Genomic DNA, 21662 nt, shown 5'->3' with positions numbered 1-21662 from the left:
CTTTATCAGCGACTCGGCAGGCAAGCCCAGCAAAAGAGATCACGCACGGAGCGCTCGGATGCTCAGGGCCGGAGAAAGAGCAATTGTTTCGTCCAGCTTGTGGCTTGCTGAATCTTTCCACTTATCGTCCACTCAAATGTAAGTATTTTGAAGCCATGGCGGCGGAGCTCGTGATCGGCGCTTCCTCCTCACCACTTATCGTCGATTCAGCGATCGAGTTCGTCTCGTCAAGGTCCACTTGGACAAGCGGCAGTCCCGCGATTGACACTCTCGGTCCCATCGTTCAGCCGTCTTTTCCGCAATCCAGATGAATATCAAGATTGTTGATGGGGAACGAGTAGTTCATCAAATCTTGCAAGTCTGGATTACGAGATGATTCAGCCCTTGCCTGCATACGAGACCTTGTGCATTGTCTTTTCCGCAACTAAATCCTGGACTGTACTGCACATAAGTCCAATAATTTCGTACAGAGGCCGATCAAGGCTCAGAGTTCGTACTTCTGCACGCGCGCTGCAGCTGACCCAGCAAGTTCCTAATTCCCCCATCTTACTGGTCAGGAGCATGAGAAATCCTCCGTGCTCTCCTCATGCTTTCGCCTAATCTGTCTAGATCTGCAGCCCACAAGCCCACCTCTCCAGGGTCCAGCCGTGCCGCAAATCTCGTTTAGGAGCTGGCTTTGGCAGGCTAGCTGGATACAGCGGCCTTACCGACATGAACAAGCAATCAGCGATGGAGAGAAAAAGAAAATTCCGGAGCTAGCCCTATAGAATCGCGTCCATCACGCGAGGGAAAGTTTGTTTCCAAGGCAGAGCGGAGACCAGAGCATTTACAAAAAGCGCAGTGATTCCCTCGCGCGCAGTGCCCCTCGACCGTCTGCTCTTACTCTCCAGTACACATTCAGGACGAGACTGCAGAACCATGTCGGGAACAGAGGGTTCTAAGGGCCGCGGCCTCGCACGGCGCCTCCTATTAGCAGCTCTTGACCGAGAGGAGAAAGGTTATCCCTCGGCGACGCAGCCAGCTCCTTCCATGATGGGGAGCATGGGAACGGACCCTAATTATGGACTCTCGGAATCTTCGGAGACACACGCCAAGCGTTCTACCATCACGAGAACAGACGCCAGCATCCTCATTCCACCCTCAGACAAGCTCCTAGTCTTCCGCGCACTCACCGGCATTGATAGTGCGCCAGCACTAAACGTTATGCACCACATCCCGCGCACAGCGCCCAACGTCGGTATATACACCCGTGTCGTGAGAGCCGAGACGAAAGCCGCAAGTCGATACAAGTTCCACGCGACCTTGATCAACACCTGTTTGAGCATTCAAATTGTGGTAGCGGCTGCATTGACAGCTCTCGGAGCTGCTCGGGGTCCTCACAACGCGGTAACCGCTTTCGGTGCGATCAACACCATCGTGGCCGGCATTCTCACCTACCTCAAAGGCTCGGGACTACCGGATCGCCTGAAGCACTATCAAAATGAATGGCGGAATATTCGAGAATATATAGAGCAGCGCGAGCGAGAGCTGTGCTTACAGGGCTGCGAATTGGACGTCCAAGAAGAGATCCAAATCATTGAGCAAATGTACGAAGGCGTCAAGCGCGAGATCGAAGCGACGAAAAGCGGCGGTGACAACAGGGCGGCTGGTCGCGACAAGTCCGCCATTCGACGCTTTTTCCCAAGCAGTGAGCGAAGAGAGCAGGAGCCGCAGATTCCGGGTCCAGCGAGGGTACAGGAGCGTCCTTATCGGCCAAACGAGACTCCGTATGCTCGTCCTACTCAGCAGCCGTACGCTCACCCAAATCAACAACCATACCCTCACCCAAATCAACCACCATACGATCGTCCCAATCAACAACCATATGAACACCCTAACCAACAACCATACGATCGTCCCAACCAACAGCTATACGAACACCCAAATCAACAGCCGTACGAGCATCCTAGCCAACAAGCATACGACCATCCTAGTCAGCAACCGTATGAGCGTCCTATTCGCCCTTACGAGCGCTCTTCCGAACACCTTTCTGAAAAACAACAATAGTCGCCAACAGTACGCCATGACAACAAACGGGATATGAATTCTGGAGTTTCATTTACTTATCTTTTCTTTTTTTCACAGCATACGACAGCGTGCGGGTTAGCGTCATCTGTCGGGGTCACCCTTGCGAAAATGAATAATGTATGACATTGCGCAATACTAATGGATCTGGTTTCTCGACTTCGCATTTACCTTGTTTGTTCCTGCCAAAATCAATTTCGAATCACAGTTAGAGGTTTACGGCGAAACATATTGGATCACTCGAAATCAATCCGGTGGCTTCTGCTATCTTTCCGCATCTTCCATGGCCTATCTCTTCGTCTATTTCACAGCTGATATCCCTTCTCCAGGACCTGTATCTGCATCTTCCCTTCGAAACGCTGGGTACTCCGCCTCCACTTTCTAAATGCTTTTTCTCCTTCCTCGCTGGAGCACCCCCCGACTACGTGCTACCCTGCAACACCTCAGCCCGCTGCACAAGCCAATCAAATGTTCAAGTTTTAACATAATATGTGTCAAGGCTCCCCTGAAATGCTTTATAGTTACTCCTTTCGTGGGTGTTATATGCGGGCTTTTGGATCTAAGAAGCCTGACCATGAACACACAGCAGAAACCATATCCATGATAACGATAAAGGCAGTACTAAGAGTAGCAGCACCACATAGCAAACCCACAGCTCATTCTCCAAAATTCCGCGGAATCGGTTAAGAAAAATAGCAACACTCCCGAGCCGAGAGATAAAGTAATTTCTTCAAGAGACCATCTGCAAGGCGCCCCATGGAAGGCCGGCAGTGACCGCCCGTCAGCAGCCACCATAGCTTGAATTTAACCAAATAAAGTGTCATGAACCACAGGACGACCTGAAGATCACCAACAATGCTACGCAGTAGCGGAAAGTGACTGGATGGCGACTGCTGATGTGCATGCAGATCCGTGCGGATGGAAACGTCATAAAATGAGTGTTGGCCAATTGGGGTTCGTGTTGGGGATCTGATCGTCTCATGGTAGTATAAGTAAACGAACTTGGTAACTAAAGTATACAACGAGAAAATATTAAAGGGATAAAGTATATGAATCTTGGCTTTTGGATTGGGGTCTCGTAAGGTACTAGGTGTGAGGAGATGTGTCCTCTCCAACCAAACCACAACAGAAGACCAAGCCAAACAATAAAAGATAATATGAATTAGATACAATTATAATAGAAGTGCAGAGATCTAACCGAAAAAGAGTAAAAGTAAATGGGTATATACCGCTGAAACAAACAAGAATCTATCTAAACCCTTTCTTTCCACGACTCCTCTGCCAGCTATACAAGACAGAGCAGTCTCCCACCACCAAATCTCTAAACACCCAGCGCAACAGCAACAGCGCCAACAACTCCCCAAACAACCTCACCACCACCTAGCTCCATCACTGCACCACCCGTGAATGTTGGCTCCAGCTCCACCTCCGTCAACGTCACGCTCGGACTAACGCTCGCGCTCATACTCGGCCAGGGAATGAGGCTCGATTCAGGCGTCGGAAGCGGAGTAGACGATATAGTGACGCTTGCCCCGGAACTTGTACTGGTTTCCTCCTCCTCATCTTCCTCGTCCTCATCATCGTCATCGTCGCCGCCAAGCGACAAAGGCGGAGGCGGATGCGAAGTAGGCAACAACCCCGAACCATCAACAAACGACGTCGTCTGGGTAATCGCAAGCCCAAATTTCTCCGCGCATTGTTCCGGCGTAAGGATATCAGGGCAGCAGTACGGTGCTAGCAGGCAGAATGAAGAGGCGGGGCAGGCGTCTATTATTTTTCCAACGATTAGGTATCCATGGTTAGCGCAACCCAGCCACAACAACGTCATTCTTCTCTCTTCGCTCCTTTTCCGAAGGACACATGGTAAACAAACGTACACTTTCCGCCGGGACAACAAGTTTGGCCTTCGTCCGGGTTGTAGCAGACGCCGCTGGAGCCGCAGATCGGCCAGTTGTTTGGGCAGCCGTCGGCGGTGGCTGGGGTGAAGGCGTTCGCGTTTTCGTTGTCGTGGTGACGCTTGAGGGGGGGGTGGGAGGAGGCTCCAGCGGCAGCGGCTGCGGTTGCGGTTGCGATGGACTGGCCCGCCAGGAGGGGGGCCAGGAGGAGGAGGGAGAGCATGGATTTGCGGAGTTCGTGGTTTGGAGGTTTTTGAGTGAGGGAGAAGAGAGAGGTGGGAAAGACGGAGGAAGAGGAGAAGGGGGGGAATTGGCGTGGTTGGACTGGGACTTGGTGGGACCTTGGACGGTTTTCTTGGTCATGGTCTTGGTCTTGGAGATAATCGACGAACTCTGCCTGCTACTAGTGAGCAATAGCTGGCCTTAGTCTACAAGAGGTTAATTCATGCCGTTGGACTAATTTATACAACGAGATTAAGGATTATACATATGCGGTCTCGCGCTGCTCGTATATACTAACTATGCATCTACTCCTAACTCCATAAGTAAGCCAATCACCCCAAGTCATCAATCATAAACCCGCTAATTGCAGGCGTTCCTTTAGCGCGTCAATCTCCTGGTCAACGTCAACAGCGCTACTGCTTTTCTTGTCTCGGAGTGACACCGAGCGATACTCTCCGTCGCCTCCAGGTGCGCCAACTGTCACCCATACAAACTTGCTGCTTCCTCCACCGGTCGAGTGTGCGCGCTCTTGCGCGCCCTCCCAGAACATCTCTGTAGCCGCTTTCCCCAACGGAGAACGTCCTCCCAGTCGTCCGTGACGGATCCAGCTCTTCAGTACATCTTTGATGAAGCCAATCTTCTGCAGGAAAGAGTTCGCATCCAGGACATCTCTGATTCGGTCGTCCACAGAGCTAGCGCTGGTGCCGTAGGCGATACTGAGGAATGTCGCGACATCGTCTGACACCACGGCGCGGGTGTCAAAACCAGACGGATGCATCTTCCCTTTCGTCGCAAGGTAGCGCGCCGCCGAAGGGGACAGGTGATAGAAGTCCATCCATGGTGATGAGTTTCTAGTGCGACCAGGTGCTAGTACCAGTTTCGTGTGGTCTGGAAAGTTGAACTGAAAAGCGCCGTCTCCGAATCCCCAGACACCAACATTACCGAGTCTTTGATAGAACTTGATAAACTGCCCAGACACTCCGGCTGAGATGGGGTCGTCTAGCATCCCGTCCTCCCCATGTCGGCCCAGCGAGCCAATCATGTACTTGCCAAACTGATCAACGAGCTTCACGCGCTTGATCTTCTCAGCATCGGCCCTTGCACGGTCAACACCAGAATCGGTGCGAACCTTGACGCCTCCACTAGATCCTTTGATCTCAAACACCGTCGGCGGTACCAGTGCCCTTCGAATGCCACCACGACATTCAAGGACCTCATCGCCACAGTTTTCGTAAAATTCGACCGCCCTGCCGTGCCGGGGAACAAGCTGATCGGCCTCGGAGTAGGAGTGTGATTCGGTATCTGACTTTTCTTGGCTTCGAGCTTTGCGGCGAATGTGCTTCTCTCCGTCCCTCATCACAACGCCGCTTGCAGGTTGTCCATTCTCGGCTTTAAAGACACATCCAACACTCCCATCGTCAAGCACGTACCCGATACCATACCGATTGGTATAGTCCACCCACTTGATGACATATGCATGCGGTGGCCGGCGCGACGTAGCCCGCCGTCGACCCGTGGAGTGGGGTACTAGATTCGCCAGCATGTTCCGTAGATCTATATTAACATCATCCATTGCAGACCCTGGCAATAGTTCATAATGATCATCGGGGTGTAGGAGATAATGCAAACCAAGACTTGATCTTGCTTTATTGTTTAATGAGAGCGACGCTTTGCTTCCTGATCGACTTATAGGTTGTTGGGTTTGAACCTGTGGTCGCGAACGTGGAGGCGGCACTTCCGTGCGCGCTGCTTCAGGCTCCGGCTGCTTGGTTGCTACGTCCTTTGGATCCTTGTAGACCGACCGCACAGAAGGCTGTCTTGGCCGCGATGGCAAGTCCTCGAGAGCTGTGGAAGCACACCGATCCTTTAGCACCGGAATGGGCTGGACAACAACATCCTGATTCGCAGCTTCTAACTTACGAGATTGGGAGCGCGTCTTGCCCACCGTCAACATGCCTGGAGCGTTGCTCGAAGGTATGTTCTCCACGCCTCGTATGGATCCTGCACCTGAGTATGACGCCGCAGCGCCTCGACGAGTTCGAATCGGGCGATCAGCTAAACCCCCCGTGTGAACCGGGGCTACGGAGACACCCTTGAGCCCGGTGTCCCGTACGTCAAGCAGGGCTTTGCTGGCCGGCACCTGCGAATCGCAAAGCGAGGGAACCTTCCTCACAGTATTTCTCCCTGGCAACGCCTGTTGCCGGAGCCCTGCTGCGTGGCTCTGTGATTCATTCCGCCGCTGTTGTGCGGCAGCCAGCGCCGCTTGTGTGCGTGATTGGGAAACAGCAGTAACGCGAATCGATGCTGTACTACTCTTGCTGGATAAGAGACTGCTATCCAAAGAAGAATCGTCTCTTCGCATCGGCAGCGATTCCGGAGCGCTCCAATCACCTACTATGTTGTGGGGGTACTTGTACACTATGTCTTCGGGCAGGGGAATTAGAGGTTGAAGGCCCTTTTCCTCCTCCGAGAGACACTCTGCGAATGCTGATTTCGAGGAGTTGTGTCCAACTGATTTCCGTGCCATCCCATCGGGCTTTCTGCCCACACCACACGAGCTGTAAAATGCAGCTTTACATGTCCGATATCGTAGGATGGGATCGTCGATATCGGATATGTAGCTTGCGAACTTCTCGTCGTAGTCGAGTCCATAACCAAAAGCCATAGAGTCTCCTAAAGGTTGGGTCGATCTCAGCCACGTTGGCTTTTGAACTCTGCATACTGGATCCAGTCGTTTGGGAATACAACCATGATACATGTTGAAAAATGCGTGCTCAACGATATCGTCCGGCTCTGGGCGTTCCTGCTCGTCGAGGTTCAGACAACAACTGACCAAGGACTTGGCTTCCTCAGGGATATGATTCGGACACTCTGAGTCTTTCGGCCAGACGTAGGTAAGATTTCGGACTTTCTTGTATATCTCCTCTTGTGTTTTGGACTGAAAGGGCGGGTATCCTGTAAGCATTGCAAAGCTGTGGAGTCCATTAATATTCGCACATTCGTTCCTTATATTCGGAAACAAATCAACTTACCAAATCACACCCAAGGACCAAATGTCAACCTTCTGCGTATGGCCTCCCTTGCTTCGATCAAGGACTTCTGGAGCAATGTAGTTCGGCGTTCCACATAACGTCTTCCTCCGCTTCTCGTCTTTCTCGGAAATGATCATGGCCGCCAATCCAAAATCTCCCACTTTGATATCCATGTTGCGGTCGAGAAATAGGTTCCCCATCTTCAGATCACGGTGCGCAACATTTCGCTTGTGTAGGTATTTCACCGCACCGCACAGCTGGATCATGAACCGTCGGACTTCGGGTAAACTCAGGCACTTTCGTTTTCGCACCATGTCCATTACCGAACCATTGGGGCATAATTCTAGAATTACGTATATGCATTGGTCGAAAGCGAATGCTCGATGGAAGCCGACAATATGAGGGTGCCGCATTTTCGAGTGGATCTGGAGCTCTGTCCGAAACTATACACATCATATCAGTCTCATACCGGGGTCAGCACTATACATTCAGATGGTACCTTCTCTTGCATCTTCTTTTGGGCCATCTCCGACTTTACGACCTTCATTGCGAAAACACGTCCGTTTCGCAGAAGCGTCCCCTCGTAGCAAATCGCAAACCCTCCTTTGCCGAGAAATGCGCCAGTCGAGTATCGCTCCCCATCGCCCTCAGGCTCAACGATTAGGGCAGGGGGTGGTGGCGCATGGTTTTTGGCCGTCGAGGCCTTCTGGGCGGCGTTTGCAGCTGCTGCATTCTTGTCCAAGAGTTTTCGCTCCATAGAAGCTTTCGGTTTGATCACCTGGTTCGTCGACCGCGGCGATAATGCTTCCATTTTTTGCTCGTGGACTAGCCTCCAATCGAGGCCTCCGCGTTATGAGTTCTTCCTCGGGTGTTATCAATGGTGTCGACATCAAACGATGGCACGGACAGATAACTGAAAGTATGCAGTCGTAACCTTCATCGATACGATATGAATAGGCAAGTGCAGATCAAAGGGGTATATGAAAGCGGGTTTGCTGTATTCCTATGTGAACTGCCGTCAGTACTTCCTCAGCTCCTCCCGCAGTAAACAACAAGAGGTAAGGAGTCGAGCTCACCAAAAATGAAAACAAAGATCAATATCAACAATGGCGCTCAAAAACAACAATATGCATCCAACGCCGTGTTGCCAATGCCCGAAGAAGATGGGAGGAAGGCCGTAGCAAGAGCAGCTGGTAGAGGACTCGAGCAGAGCAGCGCAGAAGAGCAACTCACGAGACACAAACGTTTTCCCGAATACGGAAATCGATAAACATTGTCCGCCTGCCGGAACAACGGGGCACTGCTGATGTAAGCATGCACAAACGGCAGAAAATGCTTGGATACCGCTGACACCTGAGCTAGCCAAGTTAAGATTGTTTGTGCCTGAAGATCTGCTCAGCCAGGATGACGATGGCGGTGCGGGATTATTTCCATGAGAACGATTCCACGATTGTCCATTGTCTGTGACTCACGAAAGTTCTCGCATGCAATGGAAGTTCCTCGATAATACTTGTATCTGTTGAAACCCCGCCAGCTCCTGTACCCCGCCTCCCTCAGACCAACATGTCCCTCACGTTGAAACTGTCCTCCCTTGCCATTCGGACCCTGTCAAAACCGATAGCCGTACGCCAGCATAGCCCTTGCCTATTTGCATTATTCACCGAAAGTATACTGACCACTATAAGAACCAAATCAAGGCACAGGCTCGGGAACATGAACGATTTCGTCGAATTTGCGTCTCTGTCGCGCAAGGCCTCCATCGACTCGATATGCGGTTGCGATTAGGTACAATACGCGACAACGCGACATCACAGCGACGAGCCGCTGCGGAAGCCGAAGTCCGAAAATACAAGTCCAATTCGCCGACTGTGAAAACTGAAGCAGAGGCGAAGGCTGAAGAAGAGGCTATTGCAAAGGCAAAAGCCGTAGCATCCGAAGCCGAAAAGCCCCCGCCCAAACCACACATCCGACCTTTGTCTGAGTCAAAAGCCATTGAATCAGGTGCGACATTCATAAGTGAATCATTCTTGTTCCTTGTGGCAGGCAGCTTGATACTGTTTGAGTCCTGGAGGTCTCGGAGGAAGGAAAACACGCGGAGAGACGATGTTGCCGCTCGACTTAACGAGCTTGAAGAGACGGTAGAGGTCTACAGAACGGCATTCATCGCTCTTGAAAAATCCGGCCAACTCCCGGTGCAATCTCGTCGGATTCTCCAGCGGGTGATAGAAGAAGTAGAGCCAGAGCCAGAGGTCAAAGTTGAGGAGCCAGGGTGGTTGTCGACCATCACTTCATATTTTTCGTTTGGACAAAACCCAGAGCAACAGACAGAGCAGGCAACTGCTGGAAGGGCAGTCGAGGCCACGAAACCCCTTTCATCTGTTAGTGAACCTGCAGCACAAACTGCTGTTTCAACTACAAGCCCTGCCAGCCCAGAGACGAAGAAGGCATAATATCGCGCCAGTTGCTATCTTGCAGTGTCTGAGATGCATTGCAGACATCACAATTGTGCGCGTTACTGACTATATACCACATTTCTGCCCATATAGACTTGCATTCCTGGCGTTTTCCTGTGTTGTTGGATACCCCTCTCAAATGATCGAAAGAAGGTTGAGCTTCTGAAATCTCATGCATAGACTGGTCATTGAGTGACCAAGTTACCATTAATCATATATCTGTACATAGATCTAACCCACCCCACTTTTTCATTCCATGAACTATACCTTTAAACTCAATAATTCTCCATCAATTAGAACATGGACAGTCAACGCGGTGCAGTACGCGCCGCGTACAGTTCATCACTCCGACACTATTCCTTCTGGAAGATCATCGGGCCTATCTTGGAAGCTTCACCTGGTATTGTCGAGAGTAAGGTTCGTCCTTGCTGTACTTACGACTTTGCCTGACAAGGACCATCAAGCATCGCAAACGAGTGACTTTACCTTCCATCAGGGATCTAAGATCCAGTCAATAGAAGTTATCTTCTTGACTCCATCCTCCCTCGAGCCGCTCCGAAAGCAAGAAACCGTATCTCGACTGAGACAATTCACTACCCTTGTTCCGTCATCATCTTCCCAACCAGCCATTGGATTTCTTCTATCAGAAGAAGCTTTTACCAGCGCCAGCGGGAAGCACAGTTTGAATGGGCTATTGGCGCTGCAGGTGTTGTGCGACTCCGTATTTGTGGCTTGGAAATGCTCGTATACTAACATTGCACATATCTCTCAGTTTATTCGAGAATCTCACGAACCCTCTTCCGGTGATTCCAATACCAGACGGGCCCTCGCTCTTTACATCTCTTCAAGAGTACATGGCAAATCTCGAAACCATACCAGTGGCCAATCCATCTCCTGGCGATTCCGTTGCACTGCTGGCTCATGCTACCTCGGGCCCGGTCACACTTTGCGAGCAGACTACCTATATACTAAGCGACCTGTATCCTTCTTTTAAGGCATTAAGCAAGGCAGCACGAGTAGGAGAGGGCCAAGATATGTTGGTGGATTATCTGGGAGAGGAACAGGCAGGACGAATTTTCAAATTCTGGCGTGAGGATGTGCTGAGATGATACTCAAGGTTTGGTTGGTGGTAGTGGTACGTATACGTCGGCAAACATGCCGAAACATATATTGCCATTAGTGAGCCTCACATCATCGTACACTATCACAGTCAACCTGCATTTCAAGCCTATCAAGAAGTATTGGAGATGTTGATTTCTCAATTACAAACCCCCAATGGAGCAAGGATGGTATATTTCGAAGGGTTGACCCTTCCGGGTTGGGCTCAACGTGGGGTAGAGGCCGCGATGGAGACCCTGTACAATGACACAATGAAGCGCCAGGAACAGGGAAGGGGTGATATTTTGCCGCCTGTCACTGTGCCCAGAGGCAGCAAGAATACCTAAGCCCGAGTTATTAATAAATTATTAAAAGGGATTGCGCGTTGTCGCCTGAGAAAGACACCCAACGGTGCCACATGTGCTGCTAGTGTGGCGCAAGCGGTGCCCGGCCCATCAATCGAAGACTCCAGACTGGAGAACGCTCAGCGCGAGAGCATCCTCACGTCGTCATTCTTCCTGGCAATCCCTCTCTTCCCTCGTGTGCTCTCTGACACTCTTTCCTCTTGTTGCTACGAATTCTAATTTTCTCTTATACTCACTCATACATACCGGCGTGGAATGAACCTTTTATTTGCTGCGTTCATTCCCCCTCTCTGCCCGAGCGTTATCTCCTCTATTTCCGCCTCAAATTGATAGGCCAGATATCTTTGTCGCCTGGCGCAAGACCCCGGGTGGTCGGCTACATTAACAATGGTGAGCTTCTGAGAATGCTGTTGGACACTCCAAAGACTAATTACGCTTTTCATTCCAGGGTCACTCACGACGTCCTGCTGGCGGGGAGAAGAAGAGCCGGTTCGGTCGCTCCAAAGCCGCCGCTGATGTGGGCGACGGCCGACAAGCGGGGGGCAAGCCTCAAGTCCGCAAGGCCGTTTTCGAGAGCACAAAGAAGAAGGAAATCGGTGTCTCAGATCTTACACTACTCAGCAAAATCTCCAACGAGGCAATCAACGAGAACTTGAAGCTACGCTTCCAACATGACGAAATCTACGTAAGCCGCGCCTGGCGTTGAGCGGATGCGCGGGATGGTGTAGGCTAACAGATCATGCACACAGACTTACATCGGCCATGTGCTTGTGTCTGTTAACCCGTTCCGGGACCGTAAGTGAAATGATCCTGCTTTATGGTTCACCCTGGCTAACTGTCCGTCTCTCTAGTGGGCATCTACACCGACCGTGTCCTCGATTCCTATCGTGGGAAGAACCGCCTTGAAGTCCCTCCTCATGTATTCGCGGTCGCAGAATCCTCCTACTATAACATGAAGTCGTACAAAGATAACCAATGTGTGATTATTTCTGGCGAGTCTGGTGCGGGTAAGACGGAAGCCGCGAAGCGGATTATGCAGTATATCGCCAGTGTATCCGGTGGAAACGATTCGTCTATTCAAGAAACGAAAGACATGGTTCTGGCAACCAATCCTTTACTAGAATCGTTCGGTAATGCGAAGACATTGCGCAACAACAACTCCTCCCGCTTCGGAAAGTACCTGGAGTTGGAATTCAACGCCCAGGGCGAGCCTATCGGTGCCAACATCACCAACTACCTGCTGGAGAAATCGAGAGTTGTGGGACAGATCACGAATGAGCGTAACTTTCACATTTTCTACCAGTTCGCCAAGGGGGCGCCGCAGAAGTACAGAGGTATGTTTAAATAACCACAATGTGTGAGCGCCTACTGACATGATTAGACTCTTTCGGTATTCAACAACCCCAGTCCTACCTATACACGAGCCGATCGAAATGTTATGATGTTCCTGGCGTCGATGATGTGGCGGAGTTCCAAGATACCTTAAATGCGATGACAGTTATTGGAATGTCGGAAGCCGAACAAGATAACGTTTTCCGGATGCTGGCTGCGATTCTGTGGATCGGAAATGTCCAGTTTGGCGAGGATGACTCCGGCAATGCCGCCATCACCGATCAATCAGTGGTTGACTTCGTCGCATATCTGTTGGAGGTCGATGCTGCTCAAGTGAACCAGGCATTGACCATTCGCATGATGGAGACGAGTCGTGGTGGCCGCCGCGGGTCTGTTTACGAGGTCCCTCTGAACCAGGTTCAAGCTCTGGCCGTCCGCGATGCCTTGGCTAAGGCAATCTATTTCAACCTCTTCGACTGGATTGTGCAGCGGGTCAATCAATCCTTGACTGCGAAGGGCGCGGTTACGAATTCCATCGGTATCCTCGATATCTACGGTTTCGAGATCTTCGAGAAGAACTCGTTTGAACAGCTCTGCATCAACTACGTGAATGAGAAGCTGCAGCAGATCTTCATTCAGTTGACGCTGAAGGCCGAACAAGACGAGTACGAGCGCGAGCAGATCACTTGGACGCCCATTAAGTACTTTGACAACAAGGTTGTGTGTTCTTTGATTGAAGACAAGCGCCCTCCTGGTGTTTTTGCCGCTCTGAACGATGCTTGCGCAACAGCTCACGCCGATTCCGGTGCCGCAGACAACACCTTTGTTGGGCGACTGAACTTCCTTTCGCAGAACCCGAACTTTGAGAACCGCCAGGGCCAGTTTATCGTCAAGCACTACGCTGGTGATGTCAGCTATGCCGTTCAAGGAATGACTGACAAGAACAAGGATCAGCTTTTGAAGGATCTACTGAACCTAGTCCAGTCAAGTGGCAACCAATTCGTGCACACACTTTTCCCGGAACAGGTCAACCAGGATGACAAGCGCCGCCCGCCTACGGCCAGTGACAAGATCAAGGCCTCCGCCAACGATCTGGTCGCCACCCTGATGAAGGCGCAGCCGTCGTACATCCGAACAATCAAGCCCAACGATAACAAGGCTCCTAAAGAATTCAACGAGAGCAATGTTCTCCACCAGATCAAATACCTTGGCCTGCAGGAAAACGTTCGTATTCGACGCGCCGGTTTCGCCTACCGTCAGACGTTCGACAAGTTCGTGGAGCGCTTTTACCTGCTATCGCCCAAGACCTCATACGCCGGTGATTATACCTGGACGGGAGACGTGGAAACTGGAGCACGCCAGATTCTGAAAGATACACGAATTCCCGCGGAGGAGTACCAGATGGGTATCACAAAAGTGTTCATCAAAACGCCCGAGACGCTCTTCGCTCTGGAAGCCATGCGGGACCGTTATTGGCACAACATGGCTATTCGAATCCAGCGCGCATGGAGAAACTACTTGCGCTACCGGACGGAGTGTGCAATTCGTATCCAGCGTTTCTGGCGCCGTACGACTGGTGGACTGGAGTTTATTAAGCTTCGTGATCAAGGTCATCAAATTCTGAGCGGCCGGAAAGAGCGCAGGAGGATGAGTATCCTCGGCTCTCGACGTTTCCTTGGTGATTATGTCGGTATTGGTAACAAGGGTGGTCCTGGAGAAATGATTCGAAGTGGAGCCAATATTAGCTGTATGTATAAGCTCGCCTACTTTTTGCTGGCTGCTAACTGTCATAGCTTCTGAGGATGTTCTCTTCTCCTGCCGTGGCGAGGTTCTTGTCTCCAAGTTCGGTCGTTCCAGCAAGCCTGCTGCACGTATATTTGTCTTGGTGAGTGCTTCCTTTCTTCATGTGGGATGTTGCTAACAAACACAGACAAATCGACATGTGTATATCGTAGCCCAAAACCTTGTCAATAATCAGCTGGTTATCTCTTCGGAGAAAACCATCCCCATCGGAGCCATCAAGGCTGTCAGTGCTTCCAGCTTCCGCGATGACTGGTTCTCGTTCATCCTCGGAGGTCAAGAGCCGGATCCGTTGGTCAACTGCGTTTTCAAGACGGAATTCTTCACCCACCTTCATAACGCTCTTCGCGGACAGCTGAACCTGAAGATCGGCCCTCAGTAAGTGTCCTCCACTTAAAAATACCAAACCCACTAACCCTAGCAGGATCGAATATAGCAAGAAACCAGGCAAGCTCGCCACTGTCAAGGTGGTCAAGGACGCATCACAGGTCGACAGCTACAAAAGTGGTACTATTCACACCGGTTCAGGAGAACCTCCCAACTCGGTCTCTAAACCAACTCCACGAGGAAAACAGGTCGCCGCTCGACCCGTCACAAAGGGTAAGCTTCTTCGACCTGGAGGCCCAGGTGGCGGTCCATCCAAGTTGGCATCTAGACCAGCTCCAGAGCGTCGTCCTATTCCCCAACCCACACCTCAACCAGCCGCCGCACAACCAAGAGCAACACCTCAGCCTACTTCGCGACCCGTTCCCCAACCCGTCGCAGATGTCGCGGCCAACCATTCCCGCACTTCTTCTGCAGCCTCTGCACGGGCACCTCCACCACCTCCCCCACCAGCCGCAGCCCAAGGACCGAAAAGGGCGAAGGTCTTATATGACTTCAACAGCGACAACAGCGGCATGCTCTCGATTCGAGCCGGCGAATTCGTCCAGATCGTCTCTAAGGAAGGAAACGGTAAGCCAGCCCCGAATAAATCACCCCCACCTCCTTAATTAGCCAACTGACATAACTCCAGGCTGGTGGCTTTGCATGAACCTCGAAACCTCCGCCCAAGGTTGGTCCCCAGAAGCCTACCTTGAAGAACAAGCTCCACCCCCAGCCGCCCGCCCCGCCCCGCCACCACCACCCCCGGTTGCTGCCCCACGCTCAACTCCCACGCCCGCGACAAACGGTTCTGCCACAGCCGCGGCAGCAAAGGCCAAAGCCGCACCCCCGGCACCGCCCGCCAAACGGCCCAACATGGCCGGTCGCAAGACCGCTCCAGCCCCTCCGCCAGCGCCAAGGGATAGCGCTGTGAGCATGAACTCGCAGGATTCGTCCGGGGCGAGTGGACGCGGCACGCCGAACAGCGTCTCCAATGCTAGTCTTGCTGGTGGCCTTGCTGAGGCGTTGAGAGCGAGACAGACCGCGATGAAGGGCAAAGACGACGATGATGACGATTGGTGATTGATCTCAGCTTTTCTCCTCTACCTCTTGCTTTCACCTCGCTTGTCTGTTTATTTCTTTACCTGTCTCCCTCCCTCATCCACCTTTCTCTTTTCCTTCTTCCTTCTTCCCGCTTTACTCCGTAAAATTGTGCTTAGCCATTAGACGGGTTACCCATTTTATCTTCTCTTCTTTTTCCGTTGGTCTGGTTTGTTCGGGCTTCTAGAGATTCTATTGCCGGACTTGATTTTTCTATACCACTAAAGGCAGACCATGACTTGCATATTTATTTCAGTTTCAATTTCATTCCAGTTCGATTTATATTTTCTTGTGGATCAATGCGCCATGCCCTGGATATGTATGTCCTAGTGTCTTGGAGACGGGGCTATTGAGAGATGTGCTTCGCCAAGCATTGTTCTAAATCGTACTATATATAGTATATCATATCGTACCTTGTGTCTCTAGTCTAGTACCTAATGTAGGTCGTGAACCAGGCCATCACTTCACTCTGGTTCCAAACCCTCAGCATCCCCATTCACCTCAAAGCCCAAAACCCAAAGCCCAGGTCTGAATTTACGTCTAAACCGCACTACCATCCCGCTCCTCCTCCCCAACCTCCTCACTCGAAAGCTCAAAAGTCCTATGCACCCCAATCACAGACCCGGACCTGGCCGCCCTCTCCGGAACCGGAACCGGAACATGCACCACACTCGCCTCCGTGCCCACCCTCCCCGTCGCAGCCGCAACATCATGCGAATTCATACTCAGCAGCTCATGCCCCGCAGCAGGATACGGCAGCGCACTCCCGAATTCATCTGCGCAGTTCCCTTCAATTTGGCAACTTGATCCCAGCGTCATCATCTGCACGCCGAGATAGGGCTCGTAGAAGTTTAGGCTTTGGCGGTTAGAGGTTTGCTTGTCGGTGCCGATTGTGCCGACTGTTTCGATGCTGGGGCCGCGGCGGTGGGAAGTTGCGCGGGAGGTTGCGATTGAGTTCGTTCGGGTTCTGGGGCGGTGGTTGTGGCCGTGGCCGAAGCCCAGGCCGCTGTCGAAGGAGAGGGGGTTGAAGCGGCGGTGGCCGGAGGTTGGATTGGGCTTTGGGGTGCTCTTTGTGTGTGTTGAGGGGGGCTTAGAGAGGGGGGTGGAGGGGGGGGAGGAGAAGAGGCGGATTAGGGGGCGGGTTGTAGCGAGGGAGCCGGCTGTTATGGAGAGGCCGACTTCGACGGCGGACCAGATTGCTATCTTTTAAGTGTTAGTGGTCTTGCTTGGTTGGGCTGGTACAGGGAGGGAGGGATACTTCAACAGTGGCGTCTAGAGGAAGGCGTAGTTAGTGTTTGAACGGCTAAGGGGACAGTGGTGTCGATAGGACGTACGTAAAAAGTCCGGATCATATATAGTACTCACGTATGGGATCCGGATAATGATTGCAATGCTCGCTCTATACAGGTAAGTCGCTGTTCAGGAGGTGGATATGCGTAGTATACGCACATGCATGCCATGCCTAGCAAGCTCGCCACTGCGGCCTTCGTTCGCCAACCCATCTGGAGCTTGGTCACGAGAATGATTGGCAGCAAGCCAACTGTAAGATCAAAGATAATCGATGCCGCGCTGAAGATATATAGAAAGATTGCAATCACTCTTAAGAACCTGCATTCCCCATCTGTGTCGCCAACCATGCGCGTCCACCAGAATGAGACAGGCGAGCACTGGGCAACAAGGAGGACGAAAAAGACTATGCCTGTGATGAGTGTAAACCCGGTCACTGTGTACAATGCTGCGGCATAGCATGGGATGACCATGATACGAAGTAGGAAGATGCATATGGAGATTTTGGCGAGAATTGACGAGACGATGTAGGCGACGTCGCAAAGAAACCAATACTGACAAGTTAGACGAGAAATGGCATGCTAGACGGTCATAGCCTCAAGAGCAGGACGTACTTCCATAGCAACGCTTTGTTGTTTTGGGGTCAATTCTGAGAGATGTTTTCCAGTGCCCCAAAGTGACCCTCCGATCATACATCCGCAGAACATAGCGTAGAACAGCTATAGGATCAGTAAATGTGCCATCGCCGGCTAGTTGAACATACCATTGCGACGATCATGATAAAATCATCCCACCCAAATGCTTTGACAATGCGCAAGCGAACGAAGCAGCGAAGAAGAACAGCGAGGCTAGAGAGCGTCAGGAACGCCGCTGCCACGCCGCGAACCTCTGCGCTCTGATCTACCATTGCGGCTTGATACCAGGGTAAATCCGGGGTAGCTGTATCCACTGTAGTGATCTGCGCTCAAGACATTATGGGAAGGAAAGCGTCGACTGGCAGAGAACTTGCAGCTGTGAAGTTGCACACGAGAAACAATTGTAACGGCTTCTGGAAGACGCCACTCTCAAAGTCGAAGGCCTTATTCTCGGGAGCATTTTGCTGGTCGGTTGTGCGGAGTGGGCGAGGCCGTTGTGGTTCATCCACGTCATTTCCTGGTAAATGGGTCAACTATGGAATGGCTCAATTGGGGACCGAACCGTGGTAGCAATCACATCGTAAAAAAGGGCGGAGGCAGTAGTGTAGGTATATTGAGTGTCTGGTATACCGAATGTGGAGAAATTGAAGTGATTGCCAACTGGAGATGGCGACCTCAGGCATGCCCAGAGTCGTCAAAGTCGTCCCGATGAGGGGCAACCTCCATCGCCTTTTCTCCCAAACTCTCGCCTCGATGTCAACACCATGTCATCTCCAGAGTTCGACGCAGATCTGTGCGCGACCCTCTACAATCGAATCATTCAAATCGGCTTCGAGGGCAGCTGCCTCGCCGAAACAGGTCATTCACTCACCACAAACTGGTTCGACGCATTTCGCGACCACCCTCAGGCCGTCAAATGTCGAAACCTGTTTCCGCCATCCTTGATCACATTCCTCGAGCATGTCAATGTTATACTCGATCGAGCGGGCCAGCCACTCGCGGCCGACGCCCTCGTGCACCATCTGCAGCCATTATCAACGCCAGCAAAGATGCTAGCCATCAAGGCATACACAAACCAACTCGAGCCCGAGGACTGCATTATCCTTTTCCCCAACCATATCTTCGAGGAGGATGACTGTGCGGGCGTTATAATGGACCTAGAAGACTTGACCGTCTGCTATCGCGTCGACACGAGCGCCATCAACGAACCACATTCCGAGGAGATCACATGGTACCCCCTCGAAGAACTGCTCGTCCGCCTCAATTGCATAATCCAAATTGGAAAATATATCCCGGTCCCATTTGGCAGCGCCAAATGCCACCCCTCCGCATCAAACAATCAACGATGGGACGTTATACCATGGAACGACTTTATCCTCACGCAAACCATCAACGCCTGGAATGCTCTGGTCGATAGCATATCCTCTCGCCTACCAGAACCAGCAGCAGCAGCAGCAGCAGCAAACAACCAACCCATTGCTCCCACCACCCTAGACCCACGCATACAAGGCTTTCCCCGCGCCTTCCTCCAAAAATCCCGCAACCCACCCTTCAAATACATCGCCCCGGGACTTACAATCTACAACACCACCACCCCACCCCCAATACCTCGTCAGAATCCACAGACACTGAGATACGACTCACCCAACCCGGATATGTCCTACACACTTTTCTTCCACGACGCCCTGATCCTCTTCCCAGAAGAGGGCCACGAAGCCTCTGAATCAGGCCTCTGGATCTGTCCTGACGAGGGGTGGGCAGATACAGTGAGATTGGCTCTGCCGTATAGATTGAAGGGATGCCCTGATTATAGGGGTAAGCATGTGACACGAGGCCTTTTACACGGTAGCGAGCTGTGGCAGCATGGCGAATGTCCGTTTTTCGTACACCATGGTACAGGTCTGGCAACTATCTTGCGGCAGTGGCAGCGGCTTGTCGAGGATGGTTCTTGGGTTGTTGGGAGGAACGGGGTGGAAGGGGGGGTTGACTTTTATAGACAAGCTGAAGACGAAGGGAATGCAGAGATGTTCTGCCTCAGAGATGATTGCTTTGATCTTGGTGAGGTAGAGATATCTTTGGACTAGGATGGTGGCTAGTTAGACGATTGAGGTGTACATGTACATATACATTCTAAGCAAAGAACTCAACCCAAAACCTCCTCCCAGACCCCCCTAACAGCCACCCCAAACGCCTTCTCAGACCAAACAAACTCCTTCAAGATCTCCACCACACCCTGCCAGGAGAGATCCCACCCCGCAAATCTCGATGCGTTGTTCGCGCGAAGCAGAGCGATGAACCCGGAGCGTACTTTCCCCTCCGGCGCGAATGCACCACCGATGTACAAGAGCCAGAGAAGGAATTTCGGATGGTCGTCCCACAGGGTGTCTTGGTCATTGCTTGTCTGTTGGAGGATGTGTAGGAGCTTCGAGGATATGTGAGACTGTTTAGGGTCAGTATCAGGACTTCTTTCCGGCTAGACAGAATCGAAAATGGAAAACCTTACAGGGACAATCAAAGCACACCAAGCTGTGCAGCATAGCATGATAGAGCAGTTATACGCTGTGAGGATGCAGCACTCTTGTAGTACTGAAGTCCTAGGAAGATCCATAAGCCGTGATTGTATAGAAGCCGTGTGGTTGTTGATGTGCGTCATGAAGGTCATGTCAGATTTGGAGTAGTAAGGGACCTCCCGGATACATTGCAGGGCGTGGAGGTCCTCGAGGATGTTGATGAGTTCTGGGGTAAGGTGGGACGAAAGGGCTTGGAAGCCAGAAGGTAGGTGGTAGAATTTGGGGACGAAGGGGTCTCGCGCCCAGTGCAGCTCGGAGAAGGTTGTGTGACTGTAGAGCCGGGGGGTTTGGGCTAGGATTGAGGAGTTGAGGTCTTGCCTGTAGCATTTGAAGGTTAGTTTCACTATGTGATGGGTGAAAGATTGTACACTACATACCAGAAAATAGCGCGTTTGATCCCGCTAGTAAGGTATATACCGTCTCTTCGACAAATCTCGAGCAACTGCTGCACAGCACCCATGTGAAGCTGGACCTGGGGTACCATACCCAGCCGAGCCTAAATAGATAGATAGCTGAATATCATCTCCCTATCTTACCAAACGGCAGATACAAAATACATACCTCCACACCAGCAAGTAGTAAAATCGCCCCGATGGTCGCTTCCATAGCAGCATCCCCTAGTGAGCTTATCCGCTCTCGGATATAGCTGATCGCCTGACTCTGATACCGGAGACACTCGCCGTCAATGCTGCCCCCAGCCACAGCGAAAGCCAGCGAGAGCATCACGGCATTTAGAAGAGCCGGGTCTTCGAAGCCCGTTGAAGTTCTGAAGACAGAGTGGAAGTTTTGGAACGCGAGGCCTTCGGCGATGCTGAAGACCGGCTCGGGGGCTTGTCGGGCTCTGGCTGGTTTCTGTAAGTTATATCCATAGAGATAAAGAGTGACGGGAGACTTACAGTCACAAAGCAGTATCTGCAATCGCGAGAGATCTACCGCGAATATACTAAAAGGATCGAGGGTCCCTGAAGATGGGGATTGGAAGAGTAAGCTGGCCCCGACTAGATTGTTACTAGGGCTAATAGTAGTGGTAGCTCTCGACGTGCAGACCCGAAAATTCGTCTTGGATTTCTGCTGCTGTTTCCGTTTCTTCTCTAGTGCCTGCTTCACAGCATGAGACCGTGCTAGCTGTCTCTTTTTCTTATCCTTTGTCTCATCGGGATCTCGGATGGAAATGAAGTGGAAGTCTCCGCCTGCAGCTCACAGGGTTAGTAGGGCTGGTGGCGCAAGGAGTGGATTCGTCTACTGACTTGCGAGAGACGCCATCGTCTAGAAACGATATGACTGGAAGGTATAAGCTGGATGGATGCATGATCTCGATATCCGTTAACATTTAGTTACTGCAGAGGAGCTTACAAATCAGCTTAACCTGCTTTAGGAAGAATCTCTATTCCTATTTAGGAAGCATCTTGTATGCTCAGGGTACGGAGAGAAGACATCCATCTATA

The 21662-nt window shown here is 51.6% G+C and overlaps 9 protein-coding genes across 9 annotated transcripts; 5 read left to right on the top strand and 4 right to left on the bottom strand.

Annotated features, from left to right (window-relative positions):
- Positions 1-918: 918 nt before the first annotated feature.
- BJY04DRAFT_216144 (uncharacterized protein) lies at positions 919-2046 on the top strand (the record flags this gene model as incomplete). Its single annotated transcript, XM_073715645.1, has 1 exon — positions 919-2046. The coding sequence occupies one exon, from the start codon at positions 919-921 to the stop codon at positions 2044-2046; it is 1128 nt and encodes a 375-aa protein (XP_073573620.1).
- A 1138-nt stretch (positions 2047-3184) lies between these two features.
- BJY04DRAFT_184442 (uncharacterized protein) lies at positions 3185-4317 on the bottom strand. The gene is made up of 2 exons (XM_073710614.1): positions 3942-4317; positions 3185-3831 (listed from the first exon to the last, which is right to left on the bottom strand). Exons 1-2 carry the CDS (start codon positions 4180-4182, stop codon positions 3386-3388), a joined length of 687 nt encoding a protein of 228 aa, XP_073573619.1. The 5' UTR covers positions 4183-4317; the 3' UTR covers positions 3185-3385.
- Positions 4318-4437: 120 nt separating this feature from the next.
- BJY04DRAFT_24719 (CDC5/polo family serine/threonine-protein kinase) lies at positions 4438-8122 on the bottom strand. The gene is made up of 3 exons (XM_073720001.1): positions 7713-8122; positions 7214-7656; positions 4438-7153 (listed from the first exon to the last, which is right to left on the bottom strand). The coding sequence occupies exons 1-3, from the start codon at positions 8022-8024 to the stop codon at positions 4531-4533; spliced, it is 3378 nt and encodes a 1125-aa protein (XP_073573618.1). The 5' UTR covers positions 8025-8122; the 3' UTR covers positions 4438-4530.
- Positions 8123-8674: 552 nt separating this feature from the next.
- On the top strand, positions 8675-9933 carry BJY04DRAFT_184439 (OPA3 family protein). The gene is made up of 2 exons (XM_073710613.1): positions 8675-8836; positions 8899-9933. Exons 1-2 carry the CDS (start codon positions 8777-8779, stop codon positions 9661-9663), a joined length of 825 nt encoding a protein of 274 aa, XP_073573617.1. The 5' UTR covers positions 8675-8776; the 3' UTR covers positions 9664-9933.
- Positions 9934-9939: 6 nt separating this feature from the next.
- BJY04DRAFT_184437 (uncharacterized protein) lies at positions 9940-11084 on the top strand (the record flags this gene model as incomplete). The annotated part of the gene is made up of 1 exon (XM_073710612.1): positions 9940-11084. A coding segment is annotated over exon 1 (418 nt), but the record flags the coding sequence as incomplete, so codon positions are not given.
- Positions 11085-11417: 333 nt separating this feature from the next.
- Positions 11418-15986, top strand: BJY04DRAFT_24644 (class I myosin myoA). Its single transcript, XM_073719998.1, has 9 exons — positions 11418-11519; positions 11578-11814; positions 11879-11924; positions 11981-12463; positions 12511-14208; positions 14255-14346; positions 14392-14639; positions 14686-15215; positions 15277-15986. The coding sequence occupies exons 1-9, from the start codon at positions 11517-11519 to the stop codon at positions 15705-15707; spliced, it is 3768 nt and encodes a 1255-aa protein (XP_073573615.1). The 5' UTR covers positions 11418-11516; the 3' UTR covers positions 15708-15986.
- A 279-nt stretch (positions 15987-16265) lies between these two features.
- BJY04DRAFT_216141 (uncharacterized protein) lies at positions 16266-17919 on the bottom strand (the record flags this gene model as incomplete). The annotated part of the gene is made up of 6 exons (XM_073715644.1): positions 16266-16928; positions 16984-16997; positions 17060-17124; positions 17175-17566; positions 17627-17731; positions 17776-17919. 6 exons carry the CDS (start codon positions 17917-17919, stop codon positions 16266-16268), a joined length of 1383 nt encoding a protein of 460 aa, XP_073573614.1.
- A 246-nt stretch (positions 17920-18165) lies between these two features.
- Positions 18166-19772, top strand: BJY04DRAFT_24669 (uncharacterized protein). The gene has a single exon (XM_073720000.1). The coding sequence runs from the start codon at positions 18412-18414 to the stop codon at positions 19729-19731; it is 1320 nt and encodes a 439-aa protein (XP_073573613.1). The 5' UTR covers positions 18166-18411; the 3' UTR covers positions 19732-19772.
- BJY04DRAFT_24647 (uncharacterized protein) lies at positions 19761-21530 on the bottom strand. Its single transcript, XM_073719999.1, has 6 exons — positions 21465-21530; positions 21114-21407; positions 20779-21062; positions 20595-20713; positions 20151-20535; positions 19761-20087 (listed from the first exon to the last, which is right to left on the bottom strand). Exons 1-6 carry the CDS (start codon positions 21478-21480, stop codon positions 19791-19793), a joined length of 1395 nt encoding a protein of 464 aa, XP_073573612.1. The 5' UTR covers positions 21481-21530; the 3' UTR covers positions 19761-19790.
- Between the last annotated feature and the right edge of the window lie 132 nt (positions 21531-21662).

The sequence above is a fragment of the Aspergillus karnatakaensis genome (genome assembly GCF_047715665.1).
Source record: "Aspergillus karnatakaensis strain CBS 102800 unplaced genomic scaffold BJY04scaffold_13, whole genome shotgun sequence".
Taxonomy (NCBI): domain Eukaryota; kingdom Fungi; phylum Ascomycota; class Eurotiomycetes; order Eurotiales; family Aspergillaceae; genus Aspergillus; species Aspergillus karnatakaensis.
Note: the sequence above shows the minus strand (reverse complement) of the source record. Positions and strands in the feature narration are given on the sequence as shown.